Source organism: Ovis canadensis, chromosome 14 (assembly GCF_042477335.2).
Source record: "Ovis canadensis isolate MfBH-ARS-UI-01 breed Bighorn chromosome 14, ARS-UI_OviCan_v2, whole genome shotgun sequence".
Lineage (NCBI taxonomy): Eukaryota > Metazoa > Chordata > Mammalia > Artiodactyla > Bovidae > Ovis > Ovis canadensis.
Window position 1 is genome coordinate 62586567 of NC_091258.1, and position 18914 is coordinate 62605480.

The following is an 18914-nucleotide window of genomic DNA, read 5'->3' on the forward strand; positions in this document are numbered from 1 at the left end:
TCAACAACAGCTCTTCCTCATCAGCCCACCGGGCAAGCGAAGGGTGTGCACATTGTAACTGGCGCGGAGGGTGGGCTCCCTAAGTCGCCACCAGAAGCCAGGGTGGGTTTCTCTAAGTCTTTGTCTCCTCTCACGAGAAGGACACCCAGTAAGCAATGGTGATGATCAGAAAATACTATAGGGTACTACGTGCCTGCCAGGCACCATCCTAAGTTTCTTAGAGGCTTTAACTTGTTGAATTCTTTCGAATGTCAATACTAAATGATTCGACGTATGTAAAGTTCAAAAACTAGCAAAACCACAAACCTGAGAGCACCATGAAAGGACCACATACCATGACCCAGTGGGCTTTATCCCAGGACTGCAAGGGTAGTTCAAAACTACGAAAAGCAATCAGCGTCGTACGCCTCAACAGAATGAAGTGGGGAAAAAGAACCACAAGGTCATCCAGATTGACACAGAAAAAGCGTTTGACAAAATCCAGCACTCTTTCATGATAAAAATACTCAGTAAGCTAAGAAGAGAAGGGGGACTCTCCTTCACAAGAGGGCATCTATGAAAAACCCACACGTCAACATCACACTCAAGGATGAAAGAATGAACGCTTCCCCTTGGCTAAGATCAGGAGCAAGACAAAGATTTCCACTCTCACCACTGCTCTGAAACACTGTGGTGTAAGTTCTAGCCAGAGAAAAAGAAAGTATCCAATTTGAAAAGGAGTAAGTAAAACTACCTTTATTTGCAGATAACAGGATCCTATATACAGAAAAGCACAAAAATCCACAAAACAATTACTAGAGCTAACAAATTCAGCAAGATCAACACACAAAAACAAACTGTGTTTCTACACACTAGCACACTAGCAATGAATAATCCAAAAAAGAAACTAAAGAAAACAAATCCATTGACAACAGCACAACTAGGCAAAGATTTATACATTAAAAACTACAAAACAGGGGCTTCCCTGCTGGCTCACCAGTAAAGAATCTGCCTGCCAATGCAGGAGACCCAAGTTCAATCCCTGGTCCAGCAAGACCCAAATGCCTCAGAGCAGCTAAGCCGGTGCTCCACAACTACTGAGCTGGTGCTCCACAACTACTGAGCCTGTGCTCCAGGGCCCAGGAGCCACAACTACGGAGCCCATTTCCACAGCTACTGACGCCTGCGTGCCCTCGAGTCTGTGCTCTGCAACAAGAGAAACCACTGCAATAAAAAGCCTGTGTGCCACAACTAGAGTAGCCCCTGCTCACTGCCACGTAGACCCAGCACAGCCAGATGTAAATAAATAAAAATTATTTTAAAAAAACACTGCTGAAAGAAACTAAAAACTTAAAAAAATGCAAGAATCCTGTGTCAAGGATTGAGACTTGACATTAAGACTGCAATACTACCCAAAGCCATTTACATACAGATTTAACACATTCCCTATCAAAATTCCAATAGCCCTTTTTTGCTGTTGAGGAAGAACCAACCCTCAAATTTACACAGAATTCAAATTCATGTGGCAAGGGGTTCCAAACAGCCAAAGCAATGTTGAAAAAGAACAAAGGGAAAGGACTCTTACTTCCTGATTTCAAAACTTACTACAAAGCTACAATAATCAAATCAGTGTGGTACAGGATAGCCATACAGACCAAAAGAGTAGAACTGAGAGTCAAAAAATAAATCTACACAACTATGGGCAACTAATTTTCAACAACAGTACCAAGACCATTCCACTGGGGAAGACCAGTCTCTGCAACAAATTGTGCTGGGACAACTGGATACCCACATGCAGAAGAACAGAGATGGAGCTCTACACCATGTTTAAAAAATTAACTCAAAGTGCATCTACCTAAAAATAAGAGCTAAAGCTATAAAACTGTTAGAAGAATACACAGGTCAATCTCTGAAACCCTGAACTTGGCAACAGATTCTTAGATATGACAACAAAGGAAAAAAAAATACAGTGGACTCATTGAAATAAAAAATTTTGTGCAAAAGATGTTATCACAAAAATAAAAAGACAACCAACCAACAGAGTGGATGAAAACATTTGCATATCATATGTCTCATAAGAGTCTAGTATCCAGAATAGATAATGAACTTTACAACTCAGCAACAACCGAAAAAAAAAAAAAAAAAAAACCAATTTAAAAAATGGGTGAAAGACTTCCCAGGTGGCTCAGTGGTTAAGAATCCACCTGCCAACATAGAAGATACAGGAGATACGGGCTCCATCCTGGGTTGGGAAGATTCCTCGGAGGAGGAAATGGCAACCCACTCCAGTATTCTTCCCCGGACAATCCCATGGACAGAGAAGCCTGGGGGGCTACCGTCCAAGGGGTCGCAAGGAGTCAGACACAAGTGAGCACGCGCACACGCAGTGTCTGAACACTATACCCGAAGGACTACAAAGGTGTTTCTCCAATAAACAAGGACCAGCAAACATATAAAAAGACGCTTAACACCATCAGTCACTAGGGAGATGTCAATCAAAACCATGCTGAAACACCACTGAACACCCACCAGGATGGCTTTCATTAAAAACAAACAACAAAAACTCAAAGAAAACTAGCAGGTGTGGGTGAGGATCTGGAGCCACTGCTGGTGGGAGCGTAAAATGGCGCAGCCCTGCGCCAACTCGGGTGCTCCCTCAGAGAGCCAGACAGAATACACTGTGGGTCACGTGCACAGAAGGTGCGATCCAGACATTTCATAGTTTTTTCTATATTATCTAAATACATAGAATACATTTGATTATAAGCAATATAAACTAATAGATGCCTACTGGGGCTTCCCTGGCAGCTCAGTGGCAAAGAACCCACCTGCCAGTGCAGAAGACACGGGTTCAATCCCTGAGCTGGGAAGACCCCTGAAGAAGGAGACGGCAACACTCCAGTATTCTGGCCTGGCGATTCCCATGGACAGTGGAGACTGGTGGGCTACAGTCCACGGGGTCACAAAGAGTCGGACACGACCGAGTGACTAAACAACAATAGATACGTGTGTCCCAGCAATTCCACTCCTGGGTGTGTACCCCCCAAAACTGAAAACAAGTACTCAAACACTTGTATACAGATATTCATAGCAGCACTATTCACAACAGCCAAAAGGTAGGAATAACTCAGATGTCCATCAATGGACATATGGATAAAGAAAATGTGATATCTTGATACAATGGAACATTGTTTGTTTATAAAAAGGAAGGAAGTACTGTCTGATACATGCTACAGCGTAGATGAACCTTAAAAACGTTATGCTCAGTGAAAGAAACCAGACTTCAGTAGCCGCATATTGTATGATTCATGTATATGAAATGTCCAAAGTAAGTACATCCATAAAGACAAACAACAAGCTGGCGGCTGCCGGGGGCTGGGAGGAGGGAGACTGAGCTGACTATTCACGGTGCGGAGGGCAGCCTTTCAGGCAGATGAAGATGTTCTGGAGCCAGACAGAGCTAGCGGTTACGCAACAATGTGAAAGTACTCAAGGCCACTGAATTGTCCACTTTAAAACACTTAATTCTGTGTCGTGTAAATTTTACTCCAATTTGAGAAACAAAAACAAAACTAGACAAACTCACCCATGATACTGGAGGTCGGGAGAGTGGTTACTGCTTGCAAGAGGCAGACAGCCTTCTGGGGATTGACTTACTCTATTTCCTGACCTGGACATAGGTTTTGGAGTGAGTTTATGATCTGGGCACTTACCTGTGGGGTTTTATATGTCGGTAACAAGCTACAAAAAAACTGGAAGGGAAAACATCCTCACAACAATCCCATTTTACAGATAGGGAAACTGAGGCACAAAGAGGTTCCAGTACTTGCCTGAGGCTCACGGCTGTTAACTGGGAGAGCTAGGACTAGAACCTGGGTTCGCTCTGCCCATAGTCATTGACAGTGTCTACCTGTAAACTGGCAGACGTGGCCTGGCCCGGCGGGGCCTGGCAGAGTGTGCTGAGGCTGTGTCAGAAAGGGGACCCGCACATGGCATGAAGGACCCGATCCTTGAGTGGGCCTTGCCGAGCCAGAGGCAGCATGTGAGCCAGGCGCTGGCTCAGGACTTGGAGCCTGAACCTTGGCGCTGCCACCTCCCTGCTGAAGCCCCAGGCAACTCAGTCTTTCTGCTGAGCTGAAGCTTCCGGTCTGCAAGACGGTGCCCACCTCACGGGGCAGTAACAGAAAACTCAACAAAACTGGGCCTCCTGCGAACACAGCCCCAGGCCCGGCACCGAGTGGGCACACAGTAAGCTGGGCTGCTGTTATTTCAACCACCAGGAGTAGGGCGGGAAGGCGCACGTGCCTGAATGGTGGCAGGGCCCACCTTGCCCTGCCCACCACTTCTGGCTGCTGCTTGGAACAACAGGCACTGGGAGACCCAGGAGAGGCTGCACAAGTGTGTGTGGGTACGGTACAAAACCAAGACAGGTCATCTCAGCAGCTTGTCTGGGCCCCCGTGGACGAACGGAGACACTGAAGGCCTGGGAGAGGCTGAGATTCACTCAATGCCACCTGCAGCCTCGGGAGCCACTGCCTAGCCATAGTTCTCTAGCCACCTCCGGAGAAGGCCCCACCCCAGCCTAGAGAGCCACGGGCCTCAGAAAACTCAGGAGCCTGAGACCTGGCACACCCTATTACACATACCATCCACACACATGATCCCAAGCATCCATCCAACAGTTATTAAGTGCCTACTGCACGCCAAGCACTTTTCTAGGGCACTGGCACTATCCCAGTGAACAAGCCAGATAAAACCCCTGCTCTCATGAAGCTGACACTCCCAGAGGCCTGGGCTGTTGACCCATTTTACAGAGGGGAAACCAAGGCTCAGAGAGATGACACAGTCACACTGAGGAAGTGGCAGAGCTGGGGTTACAACTTTGACACCTGCCAAGGTGCAGAGAGCTCCATCAACAGCCCCAAACTCAGGGCCCAATCCAGGCAGGTAGGCCAAGAGACCCTGGATGCCACCCTGCCTGGGAAGGGGATCGGGAAGGGGGGGGGGGGGTTGCAGTGAGACCCTCGGCACCGCTCTAGGTGGGCGGGCTGGGCAGCATGCAGAGTGCGCAGGCACTTCTCCAGTTTCAGCAGGGCCAGCCCACCAGCTTCCCGGCCCGCCTCAAGCATGCCCAGCCCACCCCCTCCGGGAACTCGGTCCCCTTCACCCATACCCCCGTTAACTGTGGGGCTCACTCCCTTGCCTCCTTCGGATGGGGCTCACTCCCTTGCCTCCTTCGGATCTTTATTCAAACACCCCCTTCTTAGTGAGGCCCTCCCTGGCCAGCCCCTCTCTGATAGCTCCCTCACCCCTCTCCTCACACTGTTGGGTTTCTCTCCAAGGCACCAGCCCCACTGGGCCCACTCCTCTACTCAGGTGCCCTGGTCTCGCCCACTTAATGTATGACATCAGCACAGGATGGGAACTGTGGGCCCATCTGGTTCACTGCCGTATCCCCAGTGCCCAGAATGTGCCTAAAACATGGCAGCTACTTGATGCATGTCTGCCGAGTGAATGAGAGCGTGCAAAGTGGCGGCCCCCCAAGGGGAAGGTCCCCACTCTGCAGGGGAAGGTCCGAGGAAGCTAGGACAGCCGGTTTCCTTCGCTCCTGGGTCCCTGGACAAGCTGGCTCTCAGCACGTGCTTCTTCCCAGCTGCCTCGAACAGCAGTGAGCCCGTTCAGTGCGGCAGTGCTGGGGCAGAGGCCTGGGGTCCCCGGGTCGAGTCTCTCCGTGTCTCCCCTGTAAGTGACTTCATCTCTTAGTCGCCCACGAGCACAACCAGACCTGGTCTCGAGCTCGCTCACAACATCCTGGGCTTCCGAATGCCAGACGAGTTCCAGCCCCTCCAAGGCATCCGGCGCTGGCGGTCTGGTGCTATGTCACGGCTCTGCCCGCCTCCTGCGGCTCGCTCGCTCGCTCTGCTGTGGCCACCCTGGCCCACTCTATCTCCAGGCACACGGCCCCCATTCCTCGCTGCCCCACTCCCTGGGACCCCCTGGCTGGCTATCTGTGTAGCCTGCTCCCTCACCTGCTCCTGGCCTCCATATACTGGTCCCTCCTCAGAGCCACCTGCATGAGCCCCTTCTTTCTCCAGCGCTCCCCTCAGAGCCCCTACTCCTCACAGGGGCACTTATCGTCACCTGACACCGTGCCTGTCAGTTTCCTGTTATTCCCCGCCCCCCAATGGATCGCAGACTCCATGAGGACACCACAGTGCCCCTGGAGCCTGGGATGGCCAGCCTGGCACACTATGCACTCTATGAGTATTTGCCAGATGAATAAATGCTGGATATTGCCTCTCTGTGTTACTTTAGCTAAGTGACTTACCCACTGTAGGCCTCAGTTTCTTCATCTATGAAATGGGACCATGAGCAGGAACACTTATGCAGAGGCAGAGTTTGAGGCCTGGCCTGGGGGTTCATGCAGGGGGTCAGCAAGGCCTGGAGACTCAGGCCCAGGCGCAGCCACAGCTCCTCCGTCCAGACTACTTTCAAAGAGTCCATGACGTGGGCTAGAAAGAAGCCACTGGCAGGGGCGGGCAGGCAGGGCTCGGAATGCTGGCTCCTCAGGTGGTAAAGACCCTGTACCTCTGCCTCGCAGGGCACAGCTGCCAGGAGAGCTGGGGCGAAAGGGGGAGACGTGCAATCCTGTGAGTAAACGTAGCCCCTTACCGCGCTTATGGAGCCAGCCTTCTTTGATGACAGACACCTCGTTCATGGTGGCAGCGTGACACGCTGTCACCTCGCTCGGGACAGCTCAGGGCAGCAGGACATGCAGGAGGTGCGCTGGACAGAGCACAGTCTGCAAGACAGGAGAGGAGCCCATCAGTCAGAGAGGCAGGGGGATTTGGCAGTGACCCCTCCCCTCGGGACACCCCACCTGAAGCCCCTCTGGCAGCTCTGCGAGGGTGGAGCCAGGGAGGGTGGGGAGAGACTAGCCCTTGGGGCCCAGGCTGGTAGAGGGGGCCAGTGAGAGGCGGTCGGGTCCCCAGGGACCCAGTCTTGGGGAGGAAAGGACACGACCTTGCCCTCAGAGCCCTCCTCTGGAAGGAGCAGAGGGCCCCGGCTGTGCCCTCGCCCCGTGCTCAGGACCCCTTGCCCAGCAGGGCAGCCCCACCACTGCCACTCCTGACTGGGTGGGAGGCTCCACCCCTGCGTCACTCCAGGCCCAGCGCTGAGGTCACCTGGGATGAATCAGACAGCCCCGGGCACCTGAGGGCGTGCTCAAAGCCACCAGGATCTGCCTGCCACCCTCACACACACACGCGCGCGCACACACGCACACACACACGCACGCGCACACACACACACAGAGGCTCACACTCTCTCTTTTCCAAACCAGGTGCCACCAACCTGCCACCTTTAGCAAACTGAGTACCACCCTCCTACCCAGCACCAGGCCACCTCATGTCACTCCCTCAGCCTCCTGGTCCCCACCAGCTGACAAAGGAAAGGAAGGTCTCAGTGCTCCGGATCTTCGACAAGAAAGGAACCAACTGCGTACGCACTTATCTGGGGCCCGGGAGAAAGTCCTGGGGGCTTGAAACAAGGCCCTGGTCCTTCCCCGAGACCTCTGCTTCTGTCCTCCCGGACCGGCAGCCGACAGACTGACGGACGCCGAGGCCACTGCTTCGTCTCAGGTTCCCGGGGCGGAGGGGAGAAGCGGGGGAGGCAGCCACCAGCTGGGCCCCTACCTGGAGCCACAGGCCTGGCCGGGGGCCATGGAGCCCAAGGCGCCTTTCGCCTTTCCTGGCCTGGGGTTATTTGCGGACAGCAGGTCAGGAGTTACGGTGGCCCCCAGAGAAGCGGCAGCTGGCCCTGGGGACACCACGGGCATCAGCTTTCTCTCGTGCCCCAGGGGAGCTGGTGGGCCGGACACACTACTGCCTGGCATGTGACGGTGGCAGGCTGCCCAGGCCCCGGGCAGAGGGAAGGGAGGTGAGAGGGAGGAAGCCGGAGGAAGACAAGATGGACAGTGACAGGGAAGTAAACAGCGGGTGAGGAACCATGTCCTGGACTCGGGGCTGCAAAGACAGGGCCCAGAAGGGGCTCCCTTCCCTAGCAAGTATGGCGGCACCCCAGGGGCTCACGCCTACAGACTGAACACACCCAGGACCACCGGACCCTCACTCCGAAATGTGCCCCAGTCTGTGCTTTGATCCTAATGTGACCAGGGTTTCCACCCCAGCCTCCTGACCAGGTGGCTCAGGCCCAGAGCCATCCCCTCCCACGAGGACTCACCCCACCTCCTTCTGGGCCTCCCATCCTCCAATCTGTTTCCCGTTCAGCAGCCCAAGGACCCTCAAATCTGACCTGTGCTTTCCCACGGGCCTCGGGAAAGACCCAGGCCCCCCAGATTGGGATTCCAGTGCCTTCAGGCCCTGGCCTCTGCTGCCCACCACCCCGGCTCAGCCTCGCGGTCCCCACCACCCATCCACCAGCTTTCAGATCACCTCTCCCGCCCCACTGCCCCTCCCACCCAGGCTTTCTTCCTGGGTCCCAGCCTCCGCTGCCCACCCTACGCTCCACCTGAATCTGACTGCGTCCCTCTCTACTCACAGCTCTTCCGCGGCTCCCCAGAGTGCACAGAACACACAAAGAAGAACAAAGTCTTTTCCACCAGAGAAGGCCCCACGTAAATCAAGAGGCACCTAGAAAGCCCTCGAGAAAGGCTAATAACCACAAGGACGATCACACACCAGCCACCACCCACCTCCCCAGGTCCTCCTCCCCGACGCCCACCCTCTGCCAGACTTCTGCTGCTCAGGCCTCCACCCTCAATACCTTTTATGTACTGGGGTTCTCCCTGTTCTCTAAGGTCTCAGCTGAACCAACGCCTCCTCCAGGAAGCCTTCCTGACCCCAGAGGCTGCACTGGGTGCTGTGTGCCCCGTCATCAACTCTCCCCACACCTACAAGCGCTAATTCAGCACACCAGCCCAGCATCTGGCTGTCCACTGAAGGCACGATGAATAAACCCAAGTCTCGGGAGGGGACATGTGTATCCCTATGGCGGATTCATGCTAATTATGGCAGAAATCAACACAACATTATAAAGTAATCATCCTCCGATTCAAAATAAATAAGTAAATAAGAGACACCACAAGAGTTCGCTCTTTTCCTCTGCCACATGAGGACACGCCAAGATGGCAGCCATCAGTGGCCAGGAAGTCAGCACCCACCAGGGACCAGTCCTGTGGATGCCCCGAGCGTAGGCTTCTCAGCCCTGAGACCTGGGAGAAAGTAAAGGTCTGCCCGCCAAGCGAACAAAGAGAAACAATCTCCCCAAGAGATCCCCAGCCCAGGACCAAACACAGCCACAGAAACAATTCCAGAGTCTGTTCACACCACCAGTCTTCCTCTGAGTATGTTCTAAGCTTCAGACTCTATCCTGGTGCATCACTAAGACACAGCTCCTGCCTTCAGGAAGGTCGCATTCCAGCGGGAGGCAGACGATATACAAGACACAAGGTCTGATGGTGGCAAAGAAACACGAACAGGAGAAAGGAGGACAGGGACGGGTGCTGCGTTAGCCACACGGTATGGGAGACACGCGAGCCAACCCCTGAATTAACCGGGGCGGGGGGTGACACATTAAGGAACAGATTTCAGGCAGGGGAACAGCAAGTGCAAAGCCCTGAGGACTGGGAAGGAGCTCCGGGAGTGCAGAGAAGCGCCCAGAGGCTGGCCCAGTGAGGAGCTGAGACAAGGAGAACACTCAGGGCCTGGAGGCAGGTGTGCCGGGGAGTTCGGAATTCCTCCTCCAACACAGGGGCCAACACCACACTTTCTCCAGGTGTGAGCTCTGTTCAGAATAGGGCTGGGTTCCCAATCTGGGCTGGAATGGAGAACCCAGGGGCCAAAGGAAGAGCGGATGTACAAGCAAAGACAGAAACCCCACGTCCACTCTCAGCCCTCCCCGCATCTCCCCTCCCCACACCCTCCCTGGCCCAGCAACTTCCCCTCTCAGAGCCGCTGTGAGCAGCACCCCTGTGCACAGAGGCTCGGCCCACTGCCTGGCCCCCAGTGAAAACGCAAACACGTGGTTGCCTCAATCAGACAGACAGACAGACATGAAGGCGGCCAGGTGTGGCCGAGATTGCAGAATCCAAGAGCTCGTGCCAGCCGGGTGGCCTTGAGCCCGAGGGCGTGCCTCCAGTCTCCCCTGATCGCTCCCGCCCCCCACAACCCCAGAGGGCCATGCCCGTGCCCAGGGACAGCAGACGCTGACACAAGGGAGGCTTTACCTTGGGTCTCCCAGCTGGCTGCTGCTCGGCACACTAGAGCCACTTGTTACGTTCTCACTTCAGCAACTAAGCAGCCAGCAGAAGCCAGGGCAGGGGGAGGACCTGGAGAGCCCCTGCATCCTGCCTGGATCCTGCCGTCCTCCCACGGAGGGTGGCGCCTCTGCTGAGGTGTCTGACGCAGTCCCGTGGTGATGAAACGCCAGCACCGCAGCCAAGAAGATGGCCTGCTCCCTGGGGAGCTGACACCCAGCACGCAAGGGCCTGCTGGGCTGTGGCCTGCATGCCCCATGGCGGGGGCCCAACTCCACTCACTGCTGCCTGGGGTGTCTGGGCTTCACTCGGCTGAGGGTCTGGGTAGGAGCTGGAGCTGTGGATTAGAGGCGAGCCACCTGGGAGGCAAGGTGAAAAGAGCACGGGCACCTCACAGGAGGGAACACACACACAACGGAGGACTGTGTGCAATATCCTTAGTTCCAGGGAAATGCACATCGAAACCATCCACCTGGATGGCTAAAAGTTCAAAAACTGACACCACCAAGAATGTGGTCAAGAATGTAAGAGGGCTTGGGGGCTAGGGGGTTCCCTGGTGGCTCAGAGGTAAAGAATCCACATGCCAATGCAGGAGACATGGGTTCAATTCCTGGTACTGAAAGACCCCACATGCTGTGGAGCAACTAAGCCTGTGCGCCACAACTACTGAGCGCCCTAGAGCCCATGCTCCGCAACAAGAGAAGCCACTGGAACAAGAAGCCCGTGCACCTCAGTGACGATTAGCCCCTGCTCGCCGCAACAGAGGAAAGCCTGTACAACAGTGAAGACTCAACACTGCCAAAGATAAATAAATGAGTAAGTGAATACAATTAAAAAAAATAAAAGAATGTCTTCAAGGGGGACTTCCTTGGTGGTCCAGTGCTTAAGGATCAGCCTTCCAATATGGGGGATGTGAGTTCAACCCCCGGTCAAAGAACTAAGATCCCACGTGCCAAGGGGCAACTGAGCCTGTGCACCAAAATGAAAGATCACGCATGATGCAACCAAGACCCGACACAGCCAAATAAACAGGTTCTTTTTTTAATCAATAAGTAAAAACTGTTAACAGAATGTAAAGGAATTGCTACTGGTGGGAGTATAAAACAGTTCCACCACTATGGAAAACTGTCTGGCAGTAAGAATTAAAGCTCAACATATCCCTACCCCATGACCCAGCAATTCCGCGGCCCTCCAACAGAAATGGGTGTATTTGTTTACTAAACGACGTGTACTAGATCGTCCACAGCAGCAACATTCTCAGTAACCTCAAGACTGGAAACAGACCAGGTGTCCACCCACAGGAGAATGGATAAACAAACTAAGGTAAATTCATAGAGCTCAAGGCCACTCAGCAAGAAAGAGGACCCGACTCCTGAAGCCTACAACAGGATGAAGCGTGAGAACTTCACCTGGAGTGAAAGAAGCCAGATGCGGAACGACCCACTGAGGACGAGCCCACAGACTGCAAGCTCAAAACAGGCAACATGACACGACTTGTTTCTCACCAGTGAAACTGTGCAGAAGGTCCAGGAAGCAAATATCCACAGGTCAGGAGCGCTGTTACCTTCGGGAGTGACAGAGGAGGGGGGTTTCTGGGAGCTGACAATGTTGTTGTGATTAGAGAGCATTACTTTTACAGTTATTTGTCATGCTGTATGGTTTAAAACATGTTGAAGATATCTTTCTGTATTTTATGACGAAATAACAACAAAAAAAGAACCTGGGTTTGGGAGCCTGGACGGTAACAGGAAGTTAAACTCAGGCCTCCTAGCCTCCGGGGCCCCCTCTCACCCCAGGCTAGCTCGCCTGGAGTTTCACCGCAAGGCCAGTCGCTGATGAATAAGGAAGAGGACTCTAGGGTCTGGATTTCAACCCCAGGCTCTGCTGCTCCTTGGCCCTTCTGAGCCTTAGTGCTCCCATCTGCACAATGATCCAGCCAGAGGAAGGACCCGCACCCTGAAGGGTAGGGCTCGAGTTTGGGTGAGTCTTTTCAACACAGAAGAAAGCTGAACGGGAATGAAAATCACCCCCTGCTGCGGTCAGCTCTCAGCAGGAAAGAGAGAGGTGACTGGAGACAGGTCCCTGAAGGGACTCTGACTGCACTAGCAGGGCTTGATTTTTAAGTCAAATACCTGCTAAATACCTGGTAAATATCACTGACGCATTCCACAGTACGTCTCAAACGCTCTCCTCCATTCTTTTTTAAATTTCAGGCCTTATTTTTGCCTGTCTGCCTCGTAGGTCTTATTTCTCAATGGTTTCCAAACTGCCTCCGAGTTTCAGCTCACCCTGCTGGTGTCATGTCCGTTAGAGGCGATTTACAGGATGACGCAGGGTGGCGGATAACAAGGCGGGGGAGAAGGCTGTCGCGTCCTACCTGGCAGCCATCAGAAAGGGTTGGGCCCTGGAAAGGTTCCTTCCAGACCTCCTTCCTCAAATGTAAAATCAGGGTCGCTGTGGTTCCTGCCACTAGGGGGACTGTGTGGCCTAGGTGAGCTCAGTGCTTCTGTCCTCCCTCTCACACTCCAGGATGCTTGACCACTGGGTCAGAGGAAACTGCTCTCCCCCAAACCCTGCCATGTCCCCACCTCACCTAGATTGAAAGAAGCCAAAGTCCTTCCAGGAGCCCCAGAACCCTATTCTGCATCACCTCCTCTTCACTCTTCCGAACACTCCACAGCACTGGTGCCTCCGACACACCAGAGGCTCCCCCAACCTGCGCTCCCGACCCCGACCTCAGGACCCTTGCACACGCTACCCCTTCAGTGAGCACAGTCTTCAAGTCCCTGGGGGCCCCGCCTGGCTTCTTCAGCCTCTGCTCACATGTCTCCTCCTGTGCGAAGTCACTCTGTCCTCCACGGTCAAGAGTGTACCTGCTAGCTTCACAAAAGTGAAGCACTTATCGCCACAGACACTACTGTACACGTTTACCTGTTCACAAGTTTACTGTCGACCTCGATCCACTGTGACGTCAGCATGGCGAGGGCAGGGCTCCAGCCTGCTCGGGCACTGCTGCGTCCTCAGCATCTCCCACAGTGCTGGGTCCACAGTGGGCACTCAGTAACTATCTGTGGCATGAATGTGTGGAAGAGGGGAGCCCTGTGCCCAGAACATGCTCAGAATCAGTTAAATTCCTTTCCCTGCCACTCGTCTTTTTCTCTCATCTCCTCTCCCTGACCTGCTTTCTACACCAGACAGCACAGATGGGACGAGGGGGAGGCAGAGGCGCTGCATCTCCTGGAGCTGCAGACAGTGAGGAGGGGGCGCCTTCCTGACACCCTGATACCCCGGGAGCCTGTCACCCACCCTGCAACCTGCGCCTTACCTACTCCCAGGAGGAGTTGCTCGGGAGGGAAATTCAATAGGCACCCATCGTTCGACAGGCAGCGTCTGCCGGTGGGAATCTGGGCAGGCAAAACAACTCCCTCACTCACCACCTGCAGCCCCGGGAACCAGCGCTGTGTTCTGTGATAAAGCAGAAAACGCACATGTCCTCAGAGCAATTCCTCTCACACAGATCGCTTATGTGGGTGCGCAGAGGTTCTCAGGTGCAGTTTCTCAACCTCAGCACCAGGGACATTTAGATAATCCTTGTCTTGGGGCTGTCCTGAGAACTGGAGGGGGTTTGCAGCATCCTGGTCTCTGCTTGCTAAAAAACCAGCAGCATGACCTCCCCAAGAGTTCTGACCATCAAATACGTCTTCAGATATGACCCAGTGTCCCTTGGGGGCCAAGCCAAAAGGTGAGAATGCTGTTCTGAGGATATTGTTGCTGGTGCCCACAACAAGGGTCTGGTATCATCCCAACGGCTGACATTATGCCAGTACTAAGAAGCGTCAACGCCTACACAGCACTTGGCACACGTCAGGCACACCTAAGTGTTTTGTACATGCCAATTCAACTCTCACAGAAACCCTATGTGGCAGGTACTCTTTAGCTGAGGACTTTTTTTTAATCTTCTTGTATAATTACATTGAAATTGTTTTGTTTTTTGGCCACCCCGCATGGCTTACAGGATCTTAGTTTCCCAACCAGGAACTGAACCCCGGCTCTGCAGTGAAAGAGCAACGTACGAACCACTAGACCTCCAGGGAATACCCACAGCCCACTTATCCTCTCCACTCAGAGTGAAATGACTTGCCCCAGCACCTGATCAGGAAGTACGGAGCTGGGCTGGGCCCACACAGCACCACGTGGCTGGTGGAGTCATTGCTGTTCAGTCGCTCAGTTGCGTCCGACTCTTTGTGACCCCACGCACTACAGCACGCCAGGCTTCCCGGTCCTTTACCATCTCCTGGAGCTTGCTCAAACTCGGGTCCACTGAGTCAGTGATGCCATCCAACCATCTCAACCTGTCGCCCTCTTCTTCGCTTGCCCTCAAGCTTTTCCAGCATCAGTCTCTTCCAAACAGTCCGCTCTTCACATCAGGTGGTCAAAGCACTGGAGCTTCAGCTTCAGCCCTTTCAATCAATGTTCAGGCTGGTGGCGTTGGGAGGCCTGGATTCAGCTCCCTGCGCCTCAGCTTCTAGCCTCCCCAAGTCTCAGCTCCATTCTCTGTGCAGTGAGGACAGCAGTGCCTCCATTACAGGCTCCTGTGTGGGAAGGGCCCAGCACAGCACCCCATCCTCCACGAGGGTCCGCCCCAACAGAACACAACCGGGCGTCCCACATGCGAGACCCAACCTCGACGTGAGGGGCGGACACTGCCCACCAGCATTCAGCGCGCTCCTGCATCTGATCCCTTTCTGCAGCACAAACGTGCCCCCACCACATCGCCTCAACTCGGACCTGCTTCTCTTTTCACAAGCTGACGTTACTGAGATCGACGGGCATCACACGATCCACGCATAACTTCATTTGCAGCATTCTTGGCAGGAAAGCAGTTATACGATCAACAACAGATCTTACGGGGAATAGTCTTTCACAAGAGGGTAGGAGGTCCACGGTAAACGTCACGTTCAGAGAAGGAACTGTGCCGAAGAGCCAACAGGGGCAGAACAATGGGAGCAGGAGTGACGGTGGCCTTGGGAACCAAATGCACCTCAACCTCGGCTCCTCCACCTGCCACGTGACCTTGGGCAGGTGCTCCCCTAGCTCCACCAGTTTCGTCATTCGCAGGTTAGACAACAAAGCCCCAGGGTTGCTGTGAGGATTGAATGAGTTCATCCCCGTGAGGTCCTTCAACCAGTGCCGGGGACAGCGACCGCACAGCACCTGTCTCCTATCATCCCTTCCCCTGAAGGTGGAGACACGGGCACACGACACGCTTCTGCGCCGTGAACCTCTACCTACACCGCCTCGTGGTAAGCAGGCGACGCTGAAGGCGCCTTTCTCTCTTGATCTCCACATGCTCCCCATAGCCGCCCCATCTGTCTACTTGGAGCAGGACTGAAGACAGGCTGAAGATGTGGGTGGGCTGCACGTAACAATGGGACAAGAACAGGCACCAGAGCAGGCTTCCTTCTGTCCCCTGCCAACCTGGGCCTTAAAGCACCAACAGAAACCACGCCAAATGTTTGAGTCTGCCTGGCCACAGACCCGAAACACGCTGAGAGCACCACGCTGCAGCCAGTTCAGCTCAGTCACTCAGGCGTGTCCGACTCTTTGGGACCCCACAGACTCCCGGAGTTCACTCAAACTCACGTCCAGTGAGTCGGTGATGCCACCCAACCATCTCATCCTCTGTCGTCCCCTTCTCCTCCCGCCTTCAATCTTGCTTAGCATCAGGGTCTTTTCAGATGAGTTAGCTCTTCACATCAGGTGGCCAAAGTAATGGAGTTTCAGCTTCAACATCAATCCTTCCAATGAATATTCAGGACTGATTTCCTTTAGGATGGACTGGTTGGGTCTCCTTGCAGTCCAAGGGACTCTCAAGAGTCTTCTCCAACACAGTTCAAAACCAACAATTCTTCGGCGCTCAGCTTTCTTTATAGTCCAACCCTCACATCCATATATGACTACTGGAAAAACCATAGCTTTGACTAGACAGACCTTTGTTGGCAAAATAATGTCTCTGCTTTTTAATATGCCGTCTAGGTTGGTCACAGTTTTTCTTCCAAGGAGTGAGCATCTTTTAATTTCACGGCTGCAGTCACCATCTGCAGCCAGAGGAACCCTGAAACTCAGCACAGCTCTGGGATCACATCACAGACCCTTATGAAGGCCACAAGGGCCCACCTGAGGAAGTCCCTGCCTGCTCTCCAGCCTCACTGGTCAGTATACTCCCCCCACCAACTTCCCCCTTTACTCCTTGCTCTCTCCCCACATCCATCCCAGGGCCTTTGCACACGCTAGTTCCCTGGCTGAACACAGTGCTGACCCATCTTCATGTGCTAAACCCTGTATCCTCAGGGAAGCCTGTCCTGACTGCCCCCGGCCCACGAGCCACAGGCCTCCTGAGCGCAGCTGTCCTGTCTGCTCACAGCGCTCACCTCTACTGTGTTCAGGCACTCCTATAAGTCTCCAGGAACAGTGCCTCCCCCAAGACTAGGGGCCTTGTAAGACAGGGACAGGGCTGGCCCTGATCCACACCGTGTCCCCAGCCCCACCTAGCCAGGGCCAGGCCCAGAGCTTTCATTAATTCAGGATGGGGTGGCAAACAGAACCACAGCCTTGGAGCTCCGAGTTCTGCCAAGTAAAGGTGAAACAAAAAATCCTGCCTTCACTCATTCCACAAATATGGCGTCCGTGCTGGGTCAGCACTGTTCTGGTCCCCGGGAGGCGGCAGAGACCAAAACAGCACTCCCTGCCCCAGGGGAATTTACAGGGGGGAGGAGGGAGGAGAGTGGACGGGCATTAAAACACAAACAAGTTAAACAAACAGGTGAGCTACACAGTACAGCAGGATTTGACAAACACTGTGGAGAAAGGCATACAGAGGACTAGGTGTGTGGGAACGGGGCAAGAGTTTCCGATTTTGTAAACGGTGGTGAGCAGGGCTCACTGACACGGTGCAATCTGAGCAGAAATCTGAAAGAGATGCGGCAGCTTCATGGAGACCCAGGGGAGGGCAGTCCAGGCCGAGGGAACAACAGCACGAAGGTGTGGACTGTATGAGACACAGCCAGGAGGTGGTCAGGGGGAAGCAAGGAACCACATGGCTACAGAGAAAGCCGGGGACCTGGCTGGGCAGGGCCTGGGAGGCCACTACACGGGCTGTGGCTAGGAATTCTCCAGCAGGACTGTGGTTAGGACTTGGTGCTCTCACTGCAGGGGCCCGGGTTCAATCCCTGGTCGGAGAACTAAGATCTCAGGTACCACGTGGCATGGCCAAAAAAAGAAACAAAAAAAGACCCCACAGTGGGCTGTGGCTATTTCCTGGGGAGGGACGGGAACTGCCAGCATGAAGAGGGAGCAGTGGATGGAGCCCCGGCCCCGGCGAGGCCGGAGCCGTCCCCAGGAGAAGCACTGCACACTGGCCTGACTCTCCTGCTGCCTGCTTCCCTTGGGGACCAAAGGACCCACACCTCACAGATGGGGAACTGAGGACAGGAGGCTGCACAGGAGGCCACAGCTGACGGATGGGCTCACAGCACCCCAGCCCGAGCCTCTGCACCTCCCTCTTCCCTCGCTCCCAAGAAACCAAGCCCCCCCGACCCCAGCCAGCCCTCCCTTACCGCCCTGGATGCCCTGTGGAACTGGGCCGCCCCTGACACACACAAGCACGTCAGCGCACGTGCACACACAGCCCCTAGAGTCCGGCTGAGGGGCTCCTCCCTCACAGACACTGCTCCACATCGCCATCATCCACCTGCCGCCCCAGCCACGAGCTGAGGGAGGTGCTGGTGGTGTGAGTCCCCACCCTATCCCTAAGGGCACCTTGGAGCAAAGACACATGGTCCTGAGCAAGGCCAGTGGGCACAGGCGCTGAGTGCTCACAGCAGGCCAGGCCTGGATGCGTGTGACAATCCTGCCTGTGACCCAGTGAGGTAGATGCTCTGACTGCCCGTTCTTCTGAAGAAGAAACAGATCCAGCGAGAATAAACTGTGTGCCCAAGACTGTAACGGCAGGCAGATGCAGACAAGAGGATTTTCTGTAATGATGCAAGCGTGGCTACTAGGGCTAGCCCAACTGAAGAACTAAATTCTCCCTTTAATTGTAATTACTTAAAATTTAAATAGCCCCTCGTGGCCAGTGGCCAGCACAGTGGAGGTGCAGCACCAGGAGCCTGAAGGAAGGGGTGCGGGTCGGGGTGAGCACCATGGGTGCTCAGCAGCCTGGGGCTCGATCATCCCAGCCTGCCGAGGAGCCACTCCACGCTACACCGTCCCTCCCCGGCCCTGACCCTGACCCACTCACCCCAGGGTGAGACCCACACCCACACCTGCTCCTGTTCGATTCAAATCCCGACCACCACTTCCAGGCTGCAAGGGACGCTTCTCTGAACGTCAGCATTCTTGTCTACAAAACGGATCTTGACACCAACCTGACCTAGCATTTATTTTGTTATTTCAAAAGATGCCATTTTTGACAACCCAGGGTCGTCGTGGGGACCCCACGAGACTTGCTGCAAGCACAGCTGACAGTGAGGCCAGTGCTCTGGAAGACAAGCAGCAGTTACACCACGGCGAACTCTTCTAAGCCAAGGCCAGCCTGAGCCTCAGTTAGCCAGAGCTATGGTGGAAGTGGCAGCTATGTTAATACTATTACTAGCAGGTT

At 54.3% G+C, this 18914-nt stretch overlaps 1 protein-coding gene and 1 long non-coding RNA gene across 17 annotated transcripts in view; one reads left to right on the forward strand and one right to left on the reverse strand.

Annotated features, from left to right (window-relative positions):
* AKT2 (AKT serine/threonine kinase 2) overlaps positions 1-18914 on the reverse strand; it is a 48511-nt gene that overhangs the window by 21615 nt on the left and 7982 nt on the right. For 8 of the 16 annotated variants that reach the window (XM_069549085.1, XM_069549095.1, XM_069549096.1 and 5 more), the window contains one exon: positions 6652-6781. In XM_069549085.1, the coding sequence (XP_069405186.1) occupies positions 6652-6697 (46 nt within the window). In that variant the 5' untranslated portion in view covers positions 6698-6781. Of the gene's footprint in view, positions 1-6651; positions 6782-7483; positions 8126-10225; positions 10615-11760; positions 11855-13580; positions 13721-18914 lie in introns of those variants that run through there. The other 8 variants (XM_069549087.1, XM_069549086.1, XM_069549088.1 and 5 more) reach the window with 7 other exon arrangements.
* LOC138418139 (uncharacterized) lies at positions 11350-16260 on the forward strand. The gene is made up of 2 exons (XR_011248417.1): positions 11350-11802; positions 14271-16260. It is a non-coding gene; the product is annotated as an uncharacterized lncRNA (long non-coding RNA).